The 20,050-nt window shown below is 42.5% G+C and overlaps 1 protein-coding gene across 2 annotated transcripts in view; it reads right to left on the bottom strand.

The window, feature by feature from the left end:
* tmtc3 (transmembrane O-mannosyltransferase targeting cadherins 3) overlaps window positions 1-20,050 on the bottom strand; it is a 130,385-nt gene that overhangs the window by 62,252 nt on the left and 48,083 nt on the right. For both annotated transcript variants that reach the window (XM_063058372.1, XM_063058373.1), the window contains exons 6-8: window positions 17,188-17,360; window positions 9,876-10,128; window positions 8,597-8,745 (exon numbers count right to left, since the gene is read on the bottom strand). In XM_063058372.1, coding sequence (XP_062914442.1) covers window positions 8,597-8,745; window positions 9,876-10,128; window positions 17,188-17,360 — 575 coding nt within the window. The remainder of the gene's footprint in view (window positions 1-8,596; window positions 8,746-9,875; window positions 10,129-17,187; window positions 17,361-20,050) is intronic.

Raw genomic sequence — 20,050 nt, 5'->3', positions numbered from 1 at the left:
GCAGGAACAGGGGGTTCAAACGTGCCCACTCAGGGCTGACGGTAAAGGTACACTTGGAATTTCAACCAGCAAAGAGATATGAATTAACGAGCAAGCCAGTCGGACACAGAACCATGGAGTTACAGCACATAGAACATTACAGGCTCTTCGCCCCACAATATTGTGCCGATCTATTAACTTAATCTAACCCTTCCCTCTTACATAGGCCTCTATTTTTCGATCATTCATGTGCCTATCTAAGACCTTCTTAAATGTCCCTAATTCACCACCCCCAGCAGCGTGTTCCACACATTCACCAGCACTGTATAAAAAAACGTTTATGTTTATCACACATTAAATTTTGGTTTAAACAGTTAATCACTACAGCACTGAAACAGACCCTTCGTCTCAATTCATCAACCAAGACACCTTTTGGAGCGCATCCCGTTTGCCTTCATTTTAGAGATTAAAGATTACCTTTATTTGTCACACGTGGCTGAGGAACTGGTGTAGGGGACAGGGTTTCAGATTTCAGGATCATTGGGATCTCTTCTGGGGCAAGTGGGACCTGTACAAGAGAGACAGGTTACACTTGAACTACAGAGGGACCAATATCCTTTCAGGGAGGTTTGTTAGTGCTATTGGGGAGGCTTTAAACAAGATTTGCAGGGGGATGGGAACCAGAGTGCCAGAGCTGAAAGTGTGGCTGGGGTGAAAATAAATGATGTTAAAAGTTCAAGCAAATCCGCTAATAGAAAGGTTGTGAGTGGTGGTAAAAATCTTCTGAGGTGTATATATTTCAATGCTAGGAGTATTGCGGGGAAGGCGGATGAGTTGAGGGCGTGGATTGACACATGACGTTATAGCAATTAGTGAAACTTGGCTACAGGAGGGGCAGGACTGGCAGCTTAATAATCCAGGGTTCCGATGTTTCAGATGTGATCGAGGCAGAGGAATGAAAGGTGGGGGAGTAGCATTGCTTGTTAAGGAAAATATTACAGCAGTGCTCAGGCAGGACAGATTAGAGGGCTTGTCTACTGAGTCCTTATGGATGGAGCTGAGAAACAGGAAAGGTATGGCCACATTAGTGGGATTGTATTACAGACCACCCAATAGTCAACAAGAATTGGAAGAGCAAATCTGCAGAGAGATAGCAGGCAACTGCAGGAAACATCAAGTTGTGGTGGTAGGGGATTTTAATTTTCCGTATATTGATTCGGACTCACATACTGTTAGGGTTCTAGATGGTTTAGAGTTTGTAAAATGTGTTCAGGAAAGTTTTCTAACTCAATATATAGAGGGACCAACTAGAGGGGATGCAATATTGGATCTCCTGTTAGGAAACAAGTTAGGACAAGTGACGGAAGTCTGTGTAGGGGAGCACTTTGGTTCCAGTGATCATAACACCATTAGTTTCAACTTGATCATGGACAAGGATAGATCTGGTCCTAGGGTTGAGGTTCTGAACCGGAAGAAGGCCAAATTTGAAGAAATGAGAAAGGATCTAAAAAGTGTGGATTGGGACAGGTTGTTCTCTGGCAAAGGTGTGATCGGTAGGTGGGAAGCCTTCAAAGGAGAAATTTTGAGAGTGCAAAGTTTGTATGTTCCTGTCAGGATTAAAGGCAAAGTGAATAGGAATAAGGAATCTTGGTTCTCAAGGGACATTGCAACTCTGATAAAGAAGAAGAGAGAGTTGTATGACATGTATAGGAAACAGGGTAAATAAGGTGCTTGAGGAGTATAAGAAGTGCAAGAAAATACTTAAGAAAGAAATCAGGAGGGCTAAAAGAAGACATGAGGTTGCCTTGGCAGTCAAAGTGAAGGATAATCCAAAGAGCTTTTACAGGTATATTAAGAGCAAAAGGATTGTAAGGGATAAAATTGGTCCTCTTGAAGATCAGAGTGGTCGGCTATGTGCAGAACCAAAGGAAATGGGGGAGATCTTAAATAGGTTTTTTGCGTCTGTATTTACTAAGGAAACTGGCATGAAGTCTATGGAGTTAAGGGAAACAAGTAGTGAGATCATAGAAAATGTACAGATTGAAAAGGAGGAGGTGCTTGCTGTCTTGAGGAAAATTAAAGTGGATAAATCCTCGGGACCTGACAGGGTGTTCCCTCGGACCTTGAAGGAGACTAGTGTTGAAATTGCAGGGGCCATGGCAGAAATATTTAAAATGTCGCTGTCTGCAGGTGAGGTGCTGGAGGATTGGAGAGTGGCTCATGTTGTTCCGTTGTTTAAAAAAGGATCGAAAAGTAACCCAGGAAATTATAGGCCGGTAAGTTTAATGTTGGTAGTAGGTAAGTTACTGGAGGGAGTACTAAGAGACAGAATCTACAAGCATTTGGATAGACAGGGACTTATTAGGGGGAGTCAACATGGCTTTGTGCGTGGTAGGTCATGTTTGACCAATCTATTGGAGTTTTTCGACGAGGTTACCAGGAAAGTGGATGAAGGGAAGGCAGTGGATATTGTCTACATGGACTTCAGTAAGGCCTTTGACAAGGTCCCGCATGGGAGGTTAGTTAGGAAAATTCAGTCGCTAGGTATACATGGAGAGGTGGTAAATTGGATTAGACATTGGCTCAATGGTAGAAGCCAAAGAGTGGTAGTAGAGAATTGCTTCTCCGAGTGGAGGCCTGTGACTAGTGGTGTGCCACAGGGATCAATGCTGGGTCCATTGTTATTTGTCATCTATATCAATGATCTGGATGATAATGTGATAAATTGGATCAGCAAATTTGCTGATGATACAAAGAATGGAGGTAGTAGACAGTGAGGAAGGTTTTCAGAGCCTGCAGAGGGACTTGGACCAGCTGGAAAAATGGGCTGAAAAGTGGCAGATGGAGTTTAATACAGATAAGTGTGAGGTATTGCACGTTGGAAGGACAAACCAAGGTAGAACATACAGGGTTAATGGTAAGGCACTGAGGAGTGCAGTAGAACAGAGGGATCTGGGAATACAGATACAAAATTCCCTAAAAGTGGCGTCACAGGTAGATAGGGTCGTAAAGAGAGCTTTTGGTACATTGGCCTTTATTAATCAAAGTATTGAGTATAAGAACTGGAATGTTATGATGAGGTTGTATAAGGCATTGATGAGGCCGAATCTGGAGTATTGAGTTCAGTTTTGGTCATCAAATTACAAGAAGGATATAAATAAGGTTGAAAGAGTGCAGAGAAGGTTTACAAGTATGTTGCCAGGACTTGAGAAACTCAGTTACAGAGAAAGGTTGAATAGGTGAGGACTTTATTCCCTGGAGCGTAGAAGAATGAGGGGAGATTTGATAGAGGTATATAAAATTATGATGGGTATAGATAGAGTGAATGCAAGCAGGCTTTTTCCACTGAGGCAAGGGGAGAAAAAAACCAGAGGACGTGGGTTAAGGGTGAGGGGGGAAAAGTTTAAAGGGAACATGGGGGGGAGGCTTCTTCACACAGAGAGTGGTGGGAGTATGGAATGAGCTGCCAGACGAGGTGGTAAATGCAGGTTCTTTTTTAACATTTAAGAATAAATTGGACAGATACATGGATGGGAGATGTATAGAGGGATATGGTCCGTGTGCAGGTCAGTGGGACTAGGCAGAAAATGGTTCGGCACAGCCAAGAAGGGCCAAAAGGCCTGTTTCTGTGCTGTAGTTTTTCTATGGTTTCTGTGGTACATCGAAACATACAGGGTGCAGTAGAAAGCATCCTAACAAGCTACATTACTGCTTGCAGTGGACAGGACAGACTCTGCAACAGATAGTCAAAACTGACGAAGGCATCACCAGCACCAGCTACCTGCCATCAAGGACTTATTTAGAGAAAGGTGTTGGAAAAAGGCCAGTAATATCAAGATCACACTCATCCTGTTCATGTTTGTCCCACTCACATCAGGGAGGAGGGTACATGGCATCCACTCCAGGACCACCAGACCCTAAAACAGTTACTTTCCCAAAGCAGTAAGGCTGATCTACATCTCCACCCAGTAATTCCACCACTACTTTATTATTTCCTATCAGTTAACTTACGTACAGCCTCGCATCATTTTATGGACATACAATAAATCTATGTGTATAAGCTATTTATTGAGTATTTATTAATATTATTGTGTTATCTTTTGTGTTATTTTTGTGCTGCATCAGATTTGGAGTATCAATTATTTCATTCTCCTTACAACTATGCACAGGAAATGACATTAAACAATCTTGAATCTTAAGCATTAAACTATTTTGAAATACATCTTTTGGGTCAAAGAGAATGTATTAGTGTACATTACTAATGTCACATTACTAACCTGTATGTCAATCAGGGAGAAAATACAAATTCCTCACAGGCAGTAGTGGGAATTGAACCTCGGTCTTATACACCTGCCACTGTAAAGCGTTAAGCTAGTCACTATGGTACTGTGCCACACTATATATGGGTATTTGGGCTATATCCCTCGAAACTTTTACAATCCAAGAACCTGTCTGTTAAATATAGCAATTTCCCTGCCACTTTTTTAAACCTGAGATTAGGAGGACTTTGCACTATTTTTTGAAACTTATAGGAATTTTCTTATGTCTTGCACTATACTTCAGCATCAAAACAACAAATTTTATGACATATGTTGGTGGTAATAAACCTGATTCAGATTCTTTAGCCAGAAGGTGCTGAATTTGTTGCCACATAGCACTGTGGAGGCCAACCGTTTAGACCATAAGACATAGGAGCAGAATCAGGCCAATCAGCCCATCGAGTCTGCTCCGCCATTCCATCATGACCGATTTACTATCCCTCTCAACCCCATTCTCCTGCCTTCACCCATAACCTTTGACGGTCCGATTAATTAAGAAGCTATCAACCTCCACTTTAAAAATACCCAGTGATTTGGCATCCACAGCTGTCTGTGGCAATGACTTACACAGACTCACCGCCCTTTGGCTGAAGAAATGCCTCCTCTTCTCTGTTATAATAGATGTCCCACTAGACTCCCCCAGTACAGAAAACATCTTCTCCATATCCACTCCATCTAGACCTTACAATATTCGATAGGTTTGAATGAGATCCTCCCCCCTGCCATTCTTCCAAACTCCAGTGAGTACAGGCCCAAAGCCATCAAACGCTCCTCATACATTAACCCTTTCATTCACGGTAATATTCTCATGAACCTCCACGAGAACCTCTCCAACGTTGGTGCATCTTTTCAGATAAGGCGCCCACAATACTCCCAATGCAGTCTGACCAATGCCTCATAAAGCCTCAGTATTACATCCTTGCTCTAATGTCTAGTCATCTTGAAACAAATTCTAACATTGTACAGGTGCACATTCCTTTATCCGAAATTCTGAAATTCAAAAAGCTCCGAAAACCGAAGTTTTTTCTGGTTACACGCACATTTGCTGTTCGCTGATATTTTGTGTTCACTGTTGACTTAGTGTTTAATTTCACAGTGAAAGTGTCAAAAAGAGCTGCAGATACCCCTATGGGTAACAATGAGAAAAAGAGAAGGAAGTAGCTATCATTATCAATAATGCAGAAAGTGGAGTTATTGCAGAAGCTTGATCGTGGTGTGGCTGTGCGGCGTCTTACTGAAGAAAATAGTGTCGGAACTACCACTGTATATGACTTAAATAAACAGAAAGACAAGTTACTGAAGTTTTATAGTGACAGTGACAGTGACGTTCTACATTTATTCCAATAAGTCATTTGCCATGTGTTTGATTTGGTTTGTTTGAAGCTGTATATTTTTATGTTTTATTGAATGTTTTTGTTGGAAATAAATTTTTTCCTTGTCATTATTCCCTAAACAATGCAGTATAACAACTATTTACATAGCATTTACATTGTATTAGGTATTATAAGTAACCTAGAGATGATTTAAAGTATACGGGAGGATGTGAGTAGGTTTGGTGCACTGTCAAGTCCTAAAGTCCACTGCACTGAGACAGGTAAAATAAGGGACTTGAGCATACATATTTTTTGGTATCAGGTTGGGGGTGGGGGGGTCCTGAAATCCGAAAAATTCTGAATTCCGAAATGCAACTGGCCCCAAGGATTTCGGATAAGGGATTGTGGACCTGTTTTTGCCTTCCTTACCACCAACTCAACCTGTGAGTTAACCTCCAAGGAATCCAGCACAAGCACTCCCAGGTACCTATACCTCTGATTATTGAATTTTCTCCCCATTTAGAAAATACTCTATGCTTTTCTTTGTTCGATCAAAGTGCATGACCATACATCTTCCTACACTGTATTACATCTACCACTTCTTTGCTCATTCTCCTCATCTGTCTAAATTCTTCTGCAGACTCGCAGCTTCCTCAACACTACCTGCCTCTCCACCTATCTTTGTATCATCCACAGACTATCCACAAAGCCATGAATTCCATCATTCAAATCACTGACATATAACGTGAAAAGAAGCGGTCCCAAAATCAGCCCCTGCAGAACACTAGTCGCTGACAGCCAAGCAGAATAGGCCCCCTTTATTTCCACTCTTTGCCTATTGCCAGTCAGCCAATCTTCTATCCATTTCTGTAATACCATGAGCTCTTATTTTGTTTAGCAGCATCATGTAAGGCACCTTGTCAGAGGCCTTTTGAAAATGTAAGTAAACAACATCCACTGACTCTCCTATGTCCATCCTGCCTGTTATTTCCTCAAATAATTCCAACTAATTTGTCAGGAAAGATTTCCCCTTAAGGAAATCATACTGCCTTTAGCCTACTTTATCATGTTCCTCCAAGTACCCTGACACCTCATTCTCAATAATGGAGCCCAACTACTGAAGTCAAGCTAACCACCGTATAATTTCCTTTCTTCTGCCTCCCTCTATTCTTAAACACTGGAGTGACATTTGCAGTTTTCCAGTCCTCTGAAACCATTCCAAAATCTAGTGATACTACTGCTTCCACAATTTCTTCAGCTACCTCATTCAGAACACTGGGGCGGTATCCACCTGGTCCGGGTGACTTTATCCTCGAGTGATCCTACCTCTCCCTTAGTTATCCTCTCGCTCTTGAATCTAGGCCACTGTTGATTTTATCAGGCACGCACACACACACACTCGTGCGTGAGCATGGAGATGAAGAGGGAAGAGATCACACAGGTCAGGGGTACACACATGGATAGACACATGCACGTGAACTCGCTTATGAATTACAAGAATTATGACAATGAGTTTTGCAGCACTTATAGCACTGCTGCTGTGCTGGAAACTAATAATCAATACAGAACAAACTGTGGAATCAAGTTTAACTTCCTGGCAGTACGGATCCATAATTAATGAAAGAGGCTTCACAGGTAGATACAGTTGTAATGAGAGCCTTTGGCACATTAGCCTTCAGAAATCAAATTATTAATTCCAGGAGTTGGGATGTTATGTTGAAATTGTATATGATATTGGTGAGGCTATATTTGGAGTATTGTGTGCAGTTCTGGTTACAATCCTACAGGAAAGATATCAATAAGCTTGAAAGAATGCAGAGAAAATTTACAAAGATGTCCCAGAACTTGAAGCTCTGAGTTACAGGGAAAAGTTCAGACTATTTCCCCTGGAGTATAGGAGAATGAGTGGAAACTTTAAAGAGGTATAAAAAAAATTACAAGAGATATAGATAGGGTAAATGCAAGCACGCTTTTTCCACTGAGGTTGGGTGAGACTAGAACTAGAGGTCATTGGTTAAGGGTGAAAGGTGAACTATTTAAGAGAAACCCGAGGGGAACCTCTTCACTCAGAAGGTGGTGAGAAGGTGGAACAAGCTGCCAGCGAAGTGGTGGATATATGCTTGCAAAATTTAAGAGAAGTTTGGATAAGTACATGGATGGGAGGGATATGGAGGGCCAGTGGTTCAAAGCAGAATAATATTTTGGCACACACTAAATCAGACATCCCACTTCTCCTGGAACTTCCGGGAGTCTCCCGCATATTAATAGTGGCTCCCTGATGCCCGCAAATTATATACAATATCACGGAAATCAATTTTTTTGAGAGCGAGTGAGAGAAAAGCAAGGGAGAGCGCGAGAGCGATCACGAGAGACAGCGTGCACGAGAGAGAGAGCGAGAGAGAAAGCAAGCGAGAGCGCCTGAGCGACAGCAAAGGCAAGCGAGCGCGCGAGAAAGCAAGCGAGAGAGGGAGAGAGCGAGCGAGAAAGAAAGCGAGAGCGCTTGAAAGTGTGCGAGCGACCACGAGAGGGAGAGAAAGAGAGAGCGCGAGCGAGAGAGCGCCATTGCAGAGTGTTCCAAAAAAATATATAAAACGTACATCACCCCAGACTACACTAAAGTGTATCCCTGCCTAATAGGGGTCAAAATAATGACAGTGTTGCTCACTGCGCTGTTTGCAACAATGACTTTTCTATTGCCCATGGTGGGTTAAGACTGTAAAAGACATGTTGAGGTGAGTTTAACAGGTGTCATTCGTTCATTAGCATAGCTATCATTATTTAAACTAGCTGGCCAGCTGCTAAGGAGCTACTCTATTGCAGACATCCCACCTCTCCCAGAAGTCTCCCGCAAATTGATGGTGCTACCTCCCTGAAATGAGTTTTTGCAGGGTGGGATGTCTGCTAAATGGGCCAAAAGGCCTGTTTCTGTGCTGCAGTGCTCTATGACTCCATGAATTTAAGGATGAAACATGACTTCAACAATACCGTGTTCCTGCTATCTTCTTCCATCCGCGGGCAACCAACAAACAGAACCCCATGCTTGGTACGTACAGCACACGCTCTGCCACCACAAAGCCAACAGGGAAGAACAGGTTCGATGCCGGAATAAATGGCAAGGCTATGAATGAAAGTGCCTGGAAGAAAAGAGCACCATTGGAGCCATGTGAAACATTCCCAAAAATGGAGATTTTATTGAATCTAACACAAAAAAAATTAAACAGACCACAGTAAATAACATTGCTCTACGTATTTTACAGAGAACAAGAAGCTGAGGGAATGGATATTGTGTCAAAGAGGAAAAAGATTTGAAGAAAATGGAAAGATGATGCATCTTTTCCTGAGCATTGTTTAGAAGGCAGAAATGGAATGGGAATAGCTAGAGAAATGTGGAACAGATTTCAAGCTACTAAGTCTTGGTCCTGCATTTCACTAATGTAACCTTCAACCCCAGGGAATCACGACACAGTTAGAAGCAGTCTGATTTTAGACTGGTGTGTATTTCAACAGCTATTGCACAGACTCACTTCAAGATTATAAGGAAAACGCTTGATTTCAGCTGCTTAATGCTTAACTAAATCAGTTATTTCCCATTTAAGTTGAAGTTTCCAAGAGTCAATTTGGACGCTTCAATGGTAGTGTGAATTTGTAACACTCTGGTTTTAGACTTGAGCTCAAAAATCTCTGCCAACGCCTTAATGCATTACTAACTCAGCAAAGCCTTTGGTGCAGTACGGTAGCACACCATTTAGTGCAACACCTTACAGTGCCAGCTGTAAGATTGAGGTTCAATTCCCTCCGCTGTCCCTGAGGCGTTCATATGATCTCTCCGTGACCACACTGGTTTCCTTCGGGTTTCCTCCCACATTCCAAAGACACACGAATTAAGGTTAGTGAGTTGTGGCCAGGCTACGTTGGCGCTGGAAGCATGGTGCATTTGTGAGCTGCCCCCAACAGAATACTCACTGATTTGATTTGTTGCAAATGACACACATCGCTGTATGCTTTGATGTACTGTGCATGTGACAAATAAAAGTGATTTTTAAATCTTAAACACAAGAGATTCTGCAGATGCTGGAAATCCACAGTAACACACACAAAATACTGGAGGCACTCAACAAACCAGGCAGTACTTATGGAGAGGAATAAAGAGTCAATGTTTCAGACCAAGACCCTTCATCAGGACCTGCTTTCTGATCTATTGAGTTCCTCCACCATTTTGTGTGTGATAACCTTTAAATATTTTTTCTTTAATTGGAAATCTTACCATTAATACAACTTGAGATGATTCACCAGGATAGAGAAGACTATAATAGATGAACAAGGCCACTAAAACGTAGAAGACAACAGTGGCAAGGTTTCGAATGTCCAAGACTGACTCCACAAGTGGGACGGTGCCCATCGTCCAGTCACAGCACAGTTCGGATGGATTCAGAAGCAGCCAGCCATTCAAGGGCAAGAGGTAGTTGAAAGTGAGCTGCCTAGTGGGACTCGGACTAACGGCAGCTGGATTGTCAAACCTGCAAAAGAAAATGCAAACAGACTGTAAAAACAAATCATTTTTCATAAAGTAAAATCTGCATTTATATAGTGCCTTACCTGGAGCAAAATATCATATGGTATTTCACAGGCATATTTTCTGACAATATTTTACACATTTTTTCCAATGAAGGTGGCAATGAACAAGATCTCAATTGATTCCACAACATATGGACCCACTTTTACGGAATTGTACAACTCATGTTCTTAATATTATTTACTAGACAACGGGGTGACCCATTGGGGCACCCTTTGAGAGAAGGGTAGTGCAGTCTGATGTGACCAGAATGAACATTAAATTTTTCTAAGTGGTATTGGTATCGCTTTGCTTTGGAAACTGAAGTAAAAAAACCTCAGTTTATTAAAGAAGAACGGTGCATAGCAAAGCAAATATAGCTCCTCCTCATTTAACGAAGGACATTTTTGATGGCATCATTTCTGGTTTATCTGCCACCCTTGTGCCTCTCATAGTCATTCTGGAGACGTGCAGCCCTTTCATCCCCCGTTTCTTCAGCTCTTCTGCTGTGTGTTGTTTGTCTCTGATCCTGGAGACGTGCATGCCTCTCTTCCTCTGTCTCTTCTTCTCTCATCTATTTTTGTCCTGACTCTTTGATCCTGGAGTCATGCAGCCCTGGCCTCACCCAATTCTTGTTCTCTTTCTCTCCTTGCCGCTTCCCGACAACATTTGGCGTCATCCCTCAACCGTAATGTCCCCCTTCCCTTTCCAAGCAGCATAATTAGGCTGACCATTTTTTTTTTACCCTAATGCTAGATAGAAGATATGAAGCACTAACACCAAAGGATGCTGATTATTCTTGATGATATGGTTGCCGCTCTCCTAAATGGATGTGATATATAGTCACCGCTGTCCTTTGACTGCAGCAAAGGGTTTTATGGGTGTCTCGAAGTACGTCATTACAATAAGATTTAATTATCTCTTATCGATGGGTGGCAGTTAGATCTGTCCCAATCCTGCATATGCAGATGGTGATTAGCAGGATGTGACCCCTCGAAATCCCTCCCCCCTCCTTTCCACCATCCCAGTTTCACTCTGCCCCCTCTCCCAGCTGCCTATCACATCCCTCATGGTTTCTACCTCCTTCTACTACCCATTGTGCTTTTCCCTATTCCTTCTTCACCTTTCCTGCTTATCCCCTCCCCCACCCCTTGATCTTTCCCCTTACTGGTTTTTCACCTGGAACCTACCAGCCTTCTCCTTCCTACCCAACCCCCACCTTCCTTATAGGACCCCTGCCCCCTCTCTCTTCAGTCGTGATGAAGGGTTCCGGCCCGAAACACTGACTGATCGTTTCCACGGATGCTGCCCGACCTGCTGAGTTCCTCCAGCATGTTATGAGTGTTGCTTTGACCCCAGAATCTGCAGATTATTTTGTGCCCTCAAAATAGAGCTGCCCTGCCCTTTGCTCCGGTTGGTGTCGCTGCTGAGGTTGGCCGTGTGCATGCGTTGGGCTGTTGTGTCCCGATTTCCATGATGGCCGATCAGGTCTCGGGTTACAGGTTAAAAGGGAGCTTATTGATTTTGGCAAATGAGCAATTTTATACAAATATATAACCCTGAACTTTGCCTGCATTCTGTAAGTTAGCCGTTGGGGCACCCTTTGAGAGAAGGGTAGTGCAGTCTGATGTGACCAGAATGAACATTAAATTTTCCTGAATGCTATTGGTATCGCTTTGCTTTGGAAACTGAAGTAGAAAACCTGAGTTTATTAAAGAAGAACAATGCGTAGCGAACCAAATATAGCTGCTCCTCATTTAACGAAGGACACTTGTGATGGTATCATTTCTGGTTTATCTGCCACCTTTGTGCCTCTCGTTGTCATTCTGGAGACGTGCAGCCCTTTCATCCCCTGTCTCTTCATCTCTTCTGCTGTTTGCTGTTTGTCTCTGATCCTGGAAACGTGCATGCATCTCCTCCTCTGTCTCTTCTTCTCTCATTTTTTTTGTCCTGACTCTTTGATCCTGGAGTCATGCAGCCCTGGCCTCATCCGATTCTTATCCTCTCCCTCTCCTTGCCACTTCCCGACGACGTTTGGCGTCATCTCTTGACCATAATGTCCCCCTTCTCTTTCCACGCGGCATAATTAGGCTGACCATTTTTTTTACCCTAATGCTGGATAGAAGATATGAAGCAGTAACACCAAAGGATGCTGATTATTCTTGATGATGTGGTTGGCGCTCTCCTAAATGGATGTGATATAGTCACCGCTGTCCTTTGACTGCAGCAAAGGGTTTTATGGGTGTCTCGAAGTATGTCAATAAGATTTAATTATCTCATTGATGGCTGGCAGTTAGATCTGTCCCAATCCTGCACATGCTGATGGTGGGGATTAGCAGAATGTGACCCCGCGAAACAGAGCTGCCCTGCCCTTTTGCTCCAGTAGGCGTCGCTGCTGAGACTGGCCATGCGCATGCGTCAGGCTGTGGCGTCCCGATTTCCATGATGGCCGATCGGGTCTCAGGTTAAAAGGGAGCCTGTTTATTTTGGCGAATGAGCAATTTTATATGAATATATAACCCTGAACTTTGCCTGCATTCTGTAAGTTAGCGCATCTTAATTTGATTTAGCCAAAAAAAGTGCCGCTGCAATGCACCGTTTGCGCTAATTGAAGGTCACAAACAGACAAACACAGCATGAGAGTTTTAGTAGTATATAGACAGATTCATTGCACATTTGTTGTTTGTAACATAGAACAGTACAGCACAGAAACAAGCCCTTCAGCCATAATGTTGTGCTTATCCAATTAAATTAGTAATCAAATGACTAACTGCTTATACAATGTCTATATCCCTCTAATTTCTTCACATTCATGTGTCTATCCTAACATCTCTTAGAACGTCCCTAATGTTGTAAATCTGCCTCTACCACTACCCCAGGCAGCACATTTCAGGCACCCACCACTCTGTGTAAAAATCTTGCGCCTTACATGTCCTTTGAAATTACCCCATCTAACCTTAAAAGCATGCCCTCTGGTATTAAACATTTTAACCTGGGAGAAAAAGACATTTTGCATGTACTTTTTCATTAATTCTATACTTTTTGTGGTCCTCCTGTGATGCTGCAAGTAAATGAAGGTAGTATATAGTGACATATATGTAGAGTCATAGAATGCCACAGAACAGAAACAGGCCATTAATCTGCCTAGTCCCTTCGACCTGCACCTAGACAATAGCCCTCCATACCCCTCCCCTCCATGTACCTATCAAAACTCCTCTTAAACGTTGAAATTAACCTCATATACACCACTTCCGCTGGCAGCTTGTTCCACACTCTCACCACCCTCTGAATGAAGAAGTTCCTCTCATATTCCCCTTAAATATTTCATCTTTCATCCTTAATCCATGAGCTCTAGTTCTGGTCTCACCTAACCTCAGTGGAAAAAGCCTGCTTGCACTTACCCTATCTATACCTCTCATGGCTTTGTATACGTCTATGAAACATCCCCTCAATCTTCTATGTTCTAAGGAATGAAGTCCTAACCTATTCAAACTTTCCCCCTAACTCAGGTCTTTAAGTCCTGGCAACATTCTGGTAAATTTTCTCTGTATTCTTTCAATCTTATTTGATAATAAATAACATTTTGATAAAAAATTTACTTTGTACTTTGAAGAAAAATTAAGAGGCTCAGAAACTTTCAAGCCTTCAAACCTATTCAGCCCTTCAAACCTATTCCATTCTTTAGTAAGTTTATTGCTTCTCTGTAAATATTTACTCCATCTGTCCTGCAGAGCTCTAAAACTTTCATACCCTTAAGTAGAAAATCTATCAACTTTAGACTTACAAGTGGTTGAGTTTACCTATGCAGTATTCTGCTGGAGAGTAAGAAGTTTCATGAAAAATGCTTGGAAAATCTCTCTTGAATGATCGGACTCTAATTTTGAAGTTATACCGTCCTGCCTTAACCCCATCTATCCCGTTCACAGAACCTCCTAAATTACTGCTGAACCTTCTACATATCAGAAAAAGCAATGATAAAAAAATGCAGTCTCCGCCTTGGAGTCCTGTTAACATAGCCTAAGGAAGCAATTAATATTGAGCTTAGGATCCATCAGACTTCGTAAGTACAATCCAGATCGGAATCCACTGGCATATTTACGAAATTGAATGTTTTGTAGCAACAAGTACCAGAAGCAGTGAGATGAATAGCTGTAAATCTATTATTATTTGATTGTGCTGGTTCAGATTCAAATTTATATGTTTATCACATGTACATCAAAACATACAGTGAAATGTGTGGTTTCTGATAACAATAGACGTAACCTAAGGATGAGCTGGGGGCAGCCCGCAAGCGTTGCCACACATTCCTGTGCTAACATAACATGCCCACCATGTTCAGTAGAACAACACAAGCAACAGCAATGAAACAATAACAGCAAATCAAGCCTCTTTCCTCCCTCCCTCTCAGCCACTCAAGTACACAGACTGGCCTCAACCCCAGGACTGGCCTCCAGCAGTCTTGCAGACATTGGGCCTCCGACTTCCCCAGTGGACTCGCAGACTCGGAGTCAGGTTCACTGAGGAACATTGCCCAGTCATGAAAGGAACCCTTCAAACAGTGTCAACTGACATCCACAAGTCTGGGTTTAGCATCCCATGCAAAAGAATGGCTCTTCTTAATTCCACAGTCAATAGCATTGAGATAAGAGTCAGAAGAGAGTCACAGTGCAGATGTCTTTTCAACCAGGCAATGCCGACATGAGATCCAGAACAATTTCGAAAAGAATTAAAATTGAGTACAGGGCACGGATGTAAAGGACTAAATGGCATTTTTAATAAATACTGATCCAATTACATTCATACCCTGTCCAACCTTTACTCCAAGCAGAGTTATTTGCCTGTAAAAATGTATTGTTTCCATTGAGTTTTAATCACCCCATTTTTAAGAAATTTAAATGCTGTTAGCTCTGCAGCCCCGCCTACTGGCCAAGCAAGGTTAACCAACAAATATTAAATCCAAAACACAAGAGATTCTGCAGTCCCCTTCATAGATGCTGCCAGACTTGCTAAGCTCATGCAGTATCTTGTAAATATTAAATCCAAATGCTTTGCTAACCTCTAATTTGAGACTTTGCACTATAAAAATGGGGTATACCTTTCATATGTACAGTCTAGGAGTGGGAGCTCACACTGTAGCTCAAATAACCCCTCAGTCCTATTCTGCCATTTAACAAGATCATGGCCGAGCCGATTGTAACCATATTCCCCTTTCACCCCATTTGCTCATCAGGAAGTGACATGTGTATTGCTTCCTCCAGTTGCTCATTCCACATGCCCATCTTGTGTGAAAACAGTTGCCCCTGGAGCCCCCTTTAAACCTTTCTCCTCTCACCTTAAATCAATGACTGACACTCCCCTACCCTGGAAAAGACCATGAACTTTCACCTCATCAGCTCTCATGATTTTATATACTCTATAAAGGTCAACTCATCTTCCTGTGCTCCAGGCATTGGTATTGGTGTCACATTGTTATGTTATTTGTGTCACTTGTACCAAGATATAATGAAAACTCATTTGGCATACTGTTGATACAGATCAAATCTTTACACAGTGCACTGAGGTGAAACAATAACAGAATGCAGAATGAAGTATAACAGTTGCAGAGAAACTGTAGTATCATAGTGGTTAGCACAATGCTTTACAGTGCCAGTGACCTGGGTTCATTTTCCACTACTGTTTGTAGGAGTTTGTAAGTTCTCCCTGTGGGTTTCTGCCCACAATCCAAGACAAGTCAGCTGGTAAGTAAATTGTCCCGTGATCCGTCTAGGGTCAAATCAGGGGTTGCTAGGTGGCATGGCTCAAAGGGCTGGAAGGACCTATTCTATGCTATATCTCAATAAATAAATCAATCAACGAAGTGCAGTAGAAGGTAAACGATATAACAAGGTAGATTGCGAAGTTAAGATCCATCATGTCGTTAAAGAGGTCTGTTCAAGAATCTGATTACAGCAGGACAGAAGCTGTCCTTGAGCCTGGTGGTATGTGCTTTCAGGCTTTTGAATCTTCTGCCCAACAGGAGAGGGAAGAAGAGGGAATGTCTGGTGTAGGTCCCCGGCCTATCCAGCCCTTACTGCAGGTTGTCCAAACTTCTGGTGCCAACTTAACCTGCCCACAACTTACTAACCATAACTCATACGTCTTATTTGGAATGTGCAAGGAAAGCAGAGCACCTGGAGGAATTCCACACGGTCATGTCCAAACTCCTTGTAGACAGTGGTGGGAATCAAAACCCGATATTACAGCAGGTGCTGTAAAACATTGCACTAACCACTATGCTATCATCACTGGTTTTAAATTCTAGATTTTGATAAACAATTTTAGAATCCAAGACGCAAACACGAGGAAATCTGCAGATGCTGGAATTTCAAGCAACACACATAAAAGTTGCTGGTGAACGCAGCAGGCCAGGCAGCATCTATAAGAAGAGGTACAGTCAATGTTTTGGGCCGAGACCCTTCGTCAGGACTTCGACTGTACCTCTTCCTGTAGATGCTGCCTGGCCTGCTGCGTTCACCAGCAACTTTTATGCGTGTTGCTTAGAATCCAAGGTAATATTTATAAAATTACCTTGACGGTTTTCAGGAAGTTTTATTCCCCTCTGTCATCAGGTTTCGGAACAGTCAATAAAACCATGAAAATTACCTCGTTATTCCTTTTACTGGCACTGTTTATTTATTTTGTAATTTATACTACTTTTAGATCTTTGCAGAGTACTGCTGCCAGAATATACATCATATAAGACAGTGATAATAAACCTGATACTGAGGAATTGGACCTGAGCCTCTGGATTACAGTACGAGCCTTTGAATTGCTTGCCCAGTGACTTTGATGATAACCTTTGCAAGTATACTTATGTTCTCTTCAGACAAGGAAGTATCCCAGTAATTATTTAGGTTAGATTTCTTACCAACTACCTTATTAGTGGGCCCATGTTTTAAACTGCTTTCTCACCATCTTTCTCCATCAGCTATCCCACCCACCACTGTCCAACTCTTTCAATTATGCTCGAGACAAAACACCTTACCTGGTGAAAACTGGGAGCTGGGACTGAATGACCTGGACACGGACAATGACCAGAAGAAGTGTGCTAAGCATCAGAAAAATAAGCTTGATGAGCGTTTGGAGCACCCATGGTGGTAGATGGCCTTTTCCTTGGACCACATGAACCACGATCTCTCTCAGAACTTGCAGAGTGAACTGAAAAAATCAGAGATTAAAGCACAATCTTTTACATTGCAAGAACATTTAATGGGAAAAAAAAACAACTCCTCTGGTGGCCCCCTAGTGCCCCAACATAATTAATTCCAGCAAGTTGTGGAACATGAAGCTTTGGGTTTAGATGTTGTAAGGAAAAAGTTAAATTTGATTCCTCCTTGCTACATGCCAAAATAAAATGGACCACATGAGTTTTCTCTGGTTTCTTCAGTTTCTTCCTCTATTCCAAAGACGTATGGGTTAGGGTTAGTGACATACAAGCATGCTATGTTGGCACTGGAAGCGTGGCAACATTTGAGGGCTACCTAGCACAACCTTTGCTGATTCGAATTGATGCAAAATGACACATTTCACTGTATGTTTTGATGTACTTGTGACAAATGAAGCTACAGTACTGTGCAAAAGTCTTAGGCTCATATATATAGCTAGCGTGCCCTAAGCCTTTTGCACAGTACTGTAGTAACTTTATGTATTGCACTGTACTGCTGCCGCAAAACAAAAAATTCATGACACGTGAGTGATGATAACCATAATTCTGATATGGGTTTCTATTGTGGACTGGGAGTGGGAAGGGGGCACGGAGAGGGGAATCATGGTTGCAAAAAAAAGGGGAAGGGAGAGGGGAGAGAGCAGGAAGCACCAGAGATGCATTCTGCAATGATCGATAAACTAATTATTCGGAATCATTTGACCTTGCCTGGTGTCTCAGGGCTGGGTGTGTCTGCACCTGCACCACCCCCTGCCCCTGGCACTCCTTTGCCATCTGTCCCACACCCCTGCCACACAGAATTCCACCCTTGCCATTCCTAACATCCTTTGCCCACCAGATTTACAAACTCACTCTCTGCTCCACGTTAACAAATACAGCACTGTGCAAAGCTCTTAGGCACCATAGTTACCACATGTGCCCAGGACTTTTGCACACTGTATATAAAAAAAATGGAAATTTGAAAGATAAAATTGTGTCAGCCTGGAATGTGGAGATCATCTGGAGATGTGCATAAATGCACATCCTTGAGATTAGACAGCGGTGAAGAATGTCTTCTTCCTTACAGACCATTGTCTCTGTTTCTAAATTATTTGTCTAGGCTAAAGGTCGTGAGAGATAAGAAGATGCAACTGGTACCACTAAAGAATGGAAAAGTACTGGTACAAAAGTTATGTGAGTACTGAAGAGATTTTGAAGGGCACAAAAAGGGCCACTTTCTTTGTGCAAATGGGAATTTTCTCTTAGACTGGTCATGGCTAGTGTTAAGAGTTAGAGATAGAGATAGGGCAGAGCGGGGTCAGATAGGGGCAAAGAGAAGGCTGTGTGAAACGTTGCTGGATCCATGGTTCCCTCCAGCACTGTACAGATCACTCATTAAGCAGATGATCCCCCTGGATTGACCACAACCGAAAACAGCTGTGAAGTAAAAGAAGCTGTCCAAAGAGGTGTAGAGGCAACAGTCAGGAACTCTCCCCAGTCCAAGTCAGGGTTTCTTTGTCCGCTGAAGGCAGTGTCAAAAGATCTGACCATGTTCCAGGTTTGGAATAGTTTATTTAACACTTTCTGAAATCAAAGAAACCCTTCTCTGACGGACAGTGGGAAAGGATGTGTCTGTTTGTCACATGAATTAACTGGCCTTCCCATGAGTGCCAGGAGTTAGAACTTTGAGTACATGAGAGAGTTGTTCACTCTGGAGAAAGTATTTGATTTAGGTATTCAAAATAATGAAATATTTAATAGTGGAAATAAGGAGAAATAGCTTCCTGTGAGAGAAGGGTTAATAAGCAAAGGTCAGGTTCCAGGTGATTGGATAAAGAATCAGAAGCAACAAGAGGAAAAGCTTTTTCACACTGAATTACTGGGATCAATTTTTCATTATAAGTGACCCTTGAACAATCCTACCCGCCTAGCTGAAAGAAACCCAGCCGATGTCCAGTTATCCTCCCAATCTCTTGACTGGGTTGCTCCTCCAGTTCTTTCACTGATTATCTTCAATTTGGATTCTCTGATTACCATCCCATCTGCCAATGGAAATACTTCCCTACAATCAACAATCTGCTGGAGGAATTCAGTGGACTGAGCAGCATCTGTGAGTGGAAAGGAAATGCTAATATTTCAGGTCAAAACCCTGCATTAGGACTAAAGGAGGAGTGGGAAGATAGCCAGTATAAAGAGAAGAGGGGAGCCCAAGGTGATAAAACAGTACCACAAAAGCTACCAGAAATAGAATCTGAAAGAAGTTTGGATCTCATCAACATTCACCCGAGAGATTACTTAATGCAACACACACAAAATGCTGGAGGAACTCATCAAGTCTAGCAGCATCTATGGTAATGAATAAACAGTCGACATTTCAGGCCAAGACCCTTTATCAGGACAGGAAAGGAAGGGGGAAGAAGCCAGGATATGAAGGAGGTGGTGGTGGGGGGGGGGGGGGCGGTGGTAGAAGAGTACAAGCTAGAACGTGATGGGTGAAACCAGGTGGGTGGGAGAGGGGTAATGAAGTTAGAAGCTGGGAGGTGATGGGTGGGAAAGGTTAAGTACTAGAGAAGAAGGAATCTGACAGGAGAGGAGAGTTGACCATGGGAGAAAGAGAAGGAAGAAGGGTACCAAGGAAAGGTTATAGGCAGGTGAGAAAAGAATAGGCCTGGGTGCCTGAAGAAGAGTTATTGTGGAAAATTAC

The sequence above is a fragment of the Mobula hypostoma genome, chromosome 9, assembly GCF_963921235.1.
Source record: "Mobula hypostoma chromosome 9, sMobHyp1.1, whole genome shotgun sequence".
Taxonomy (NCBI): Eukaryota; Metazoa; Chordata; class Chondrichthyes; order Myliobatiformes; family Myliobatidae; genus Mobula; species Mobula hypostoma.
Note: the sequence above shows the minus strand (reverse complement) of the source record. Positions and strands in the feature narration are given on the sequence as shown.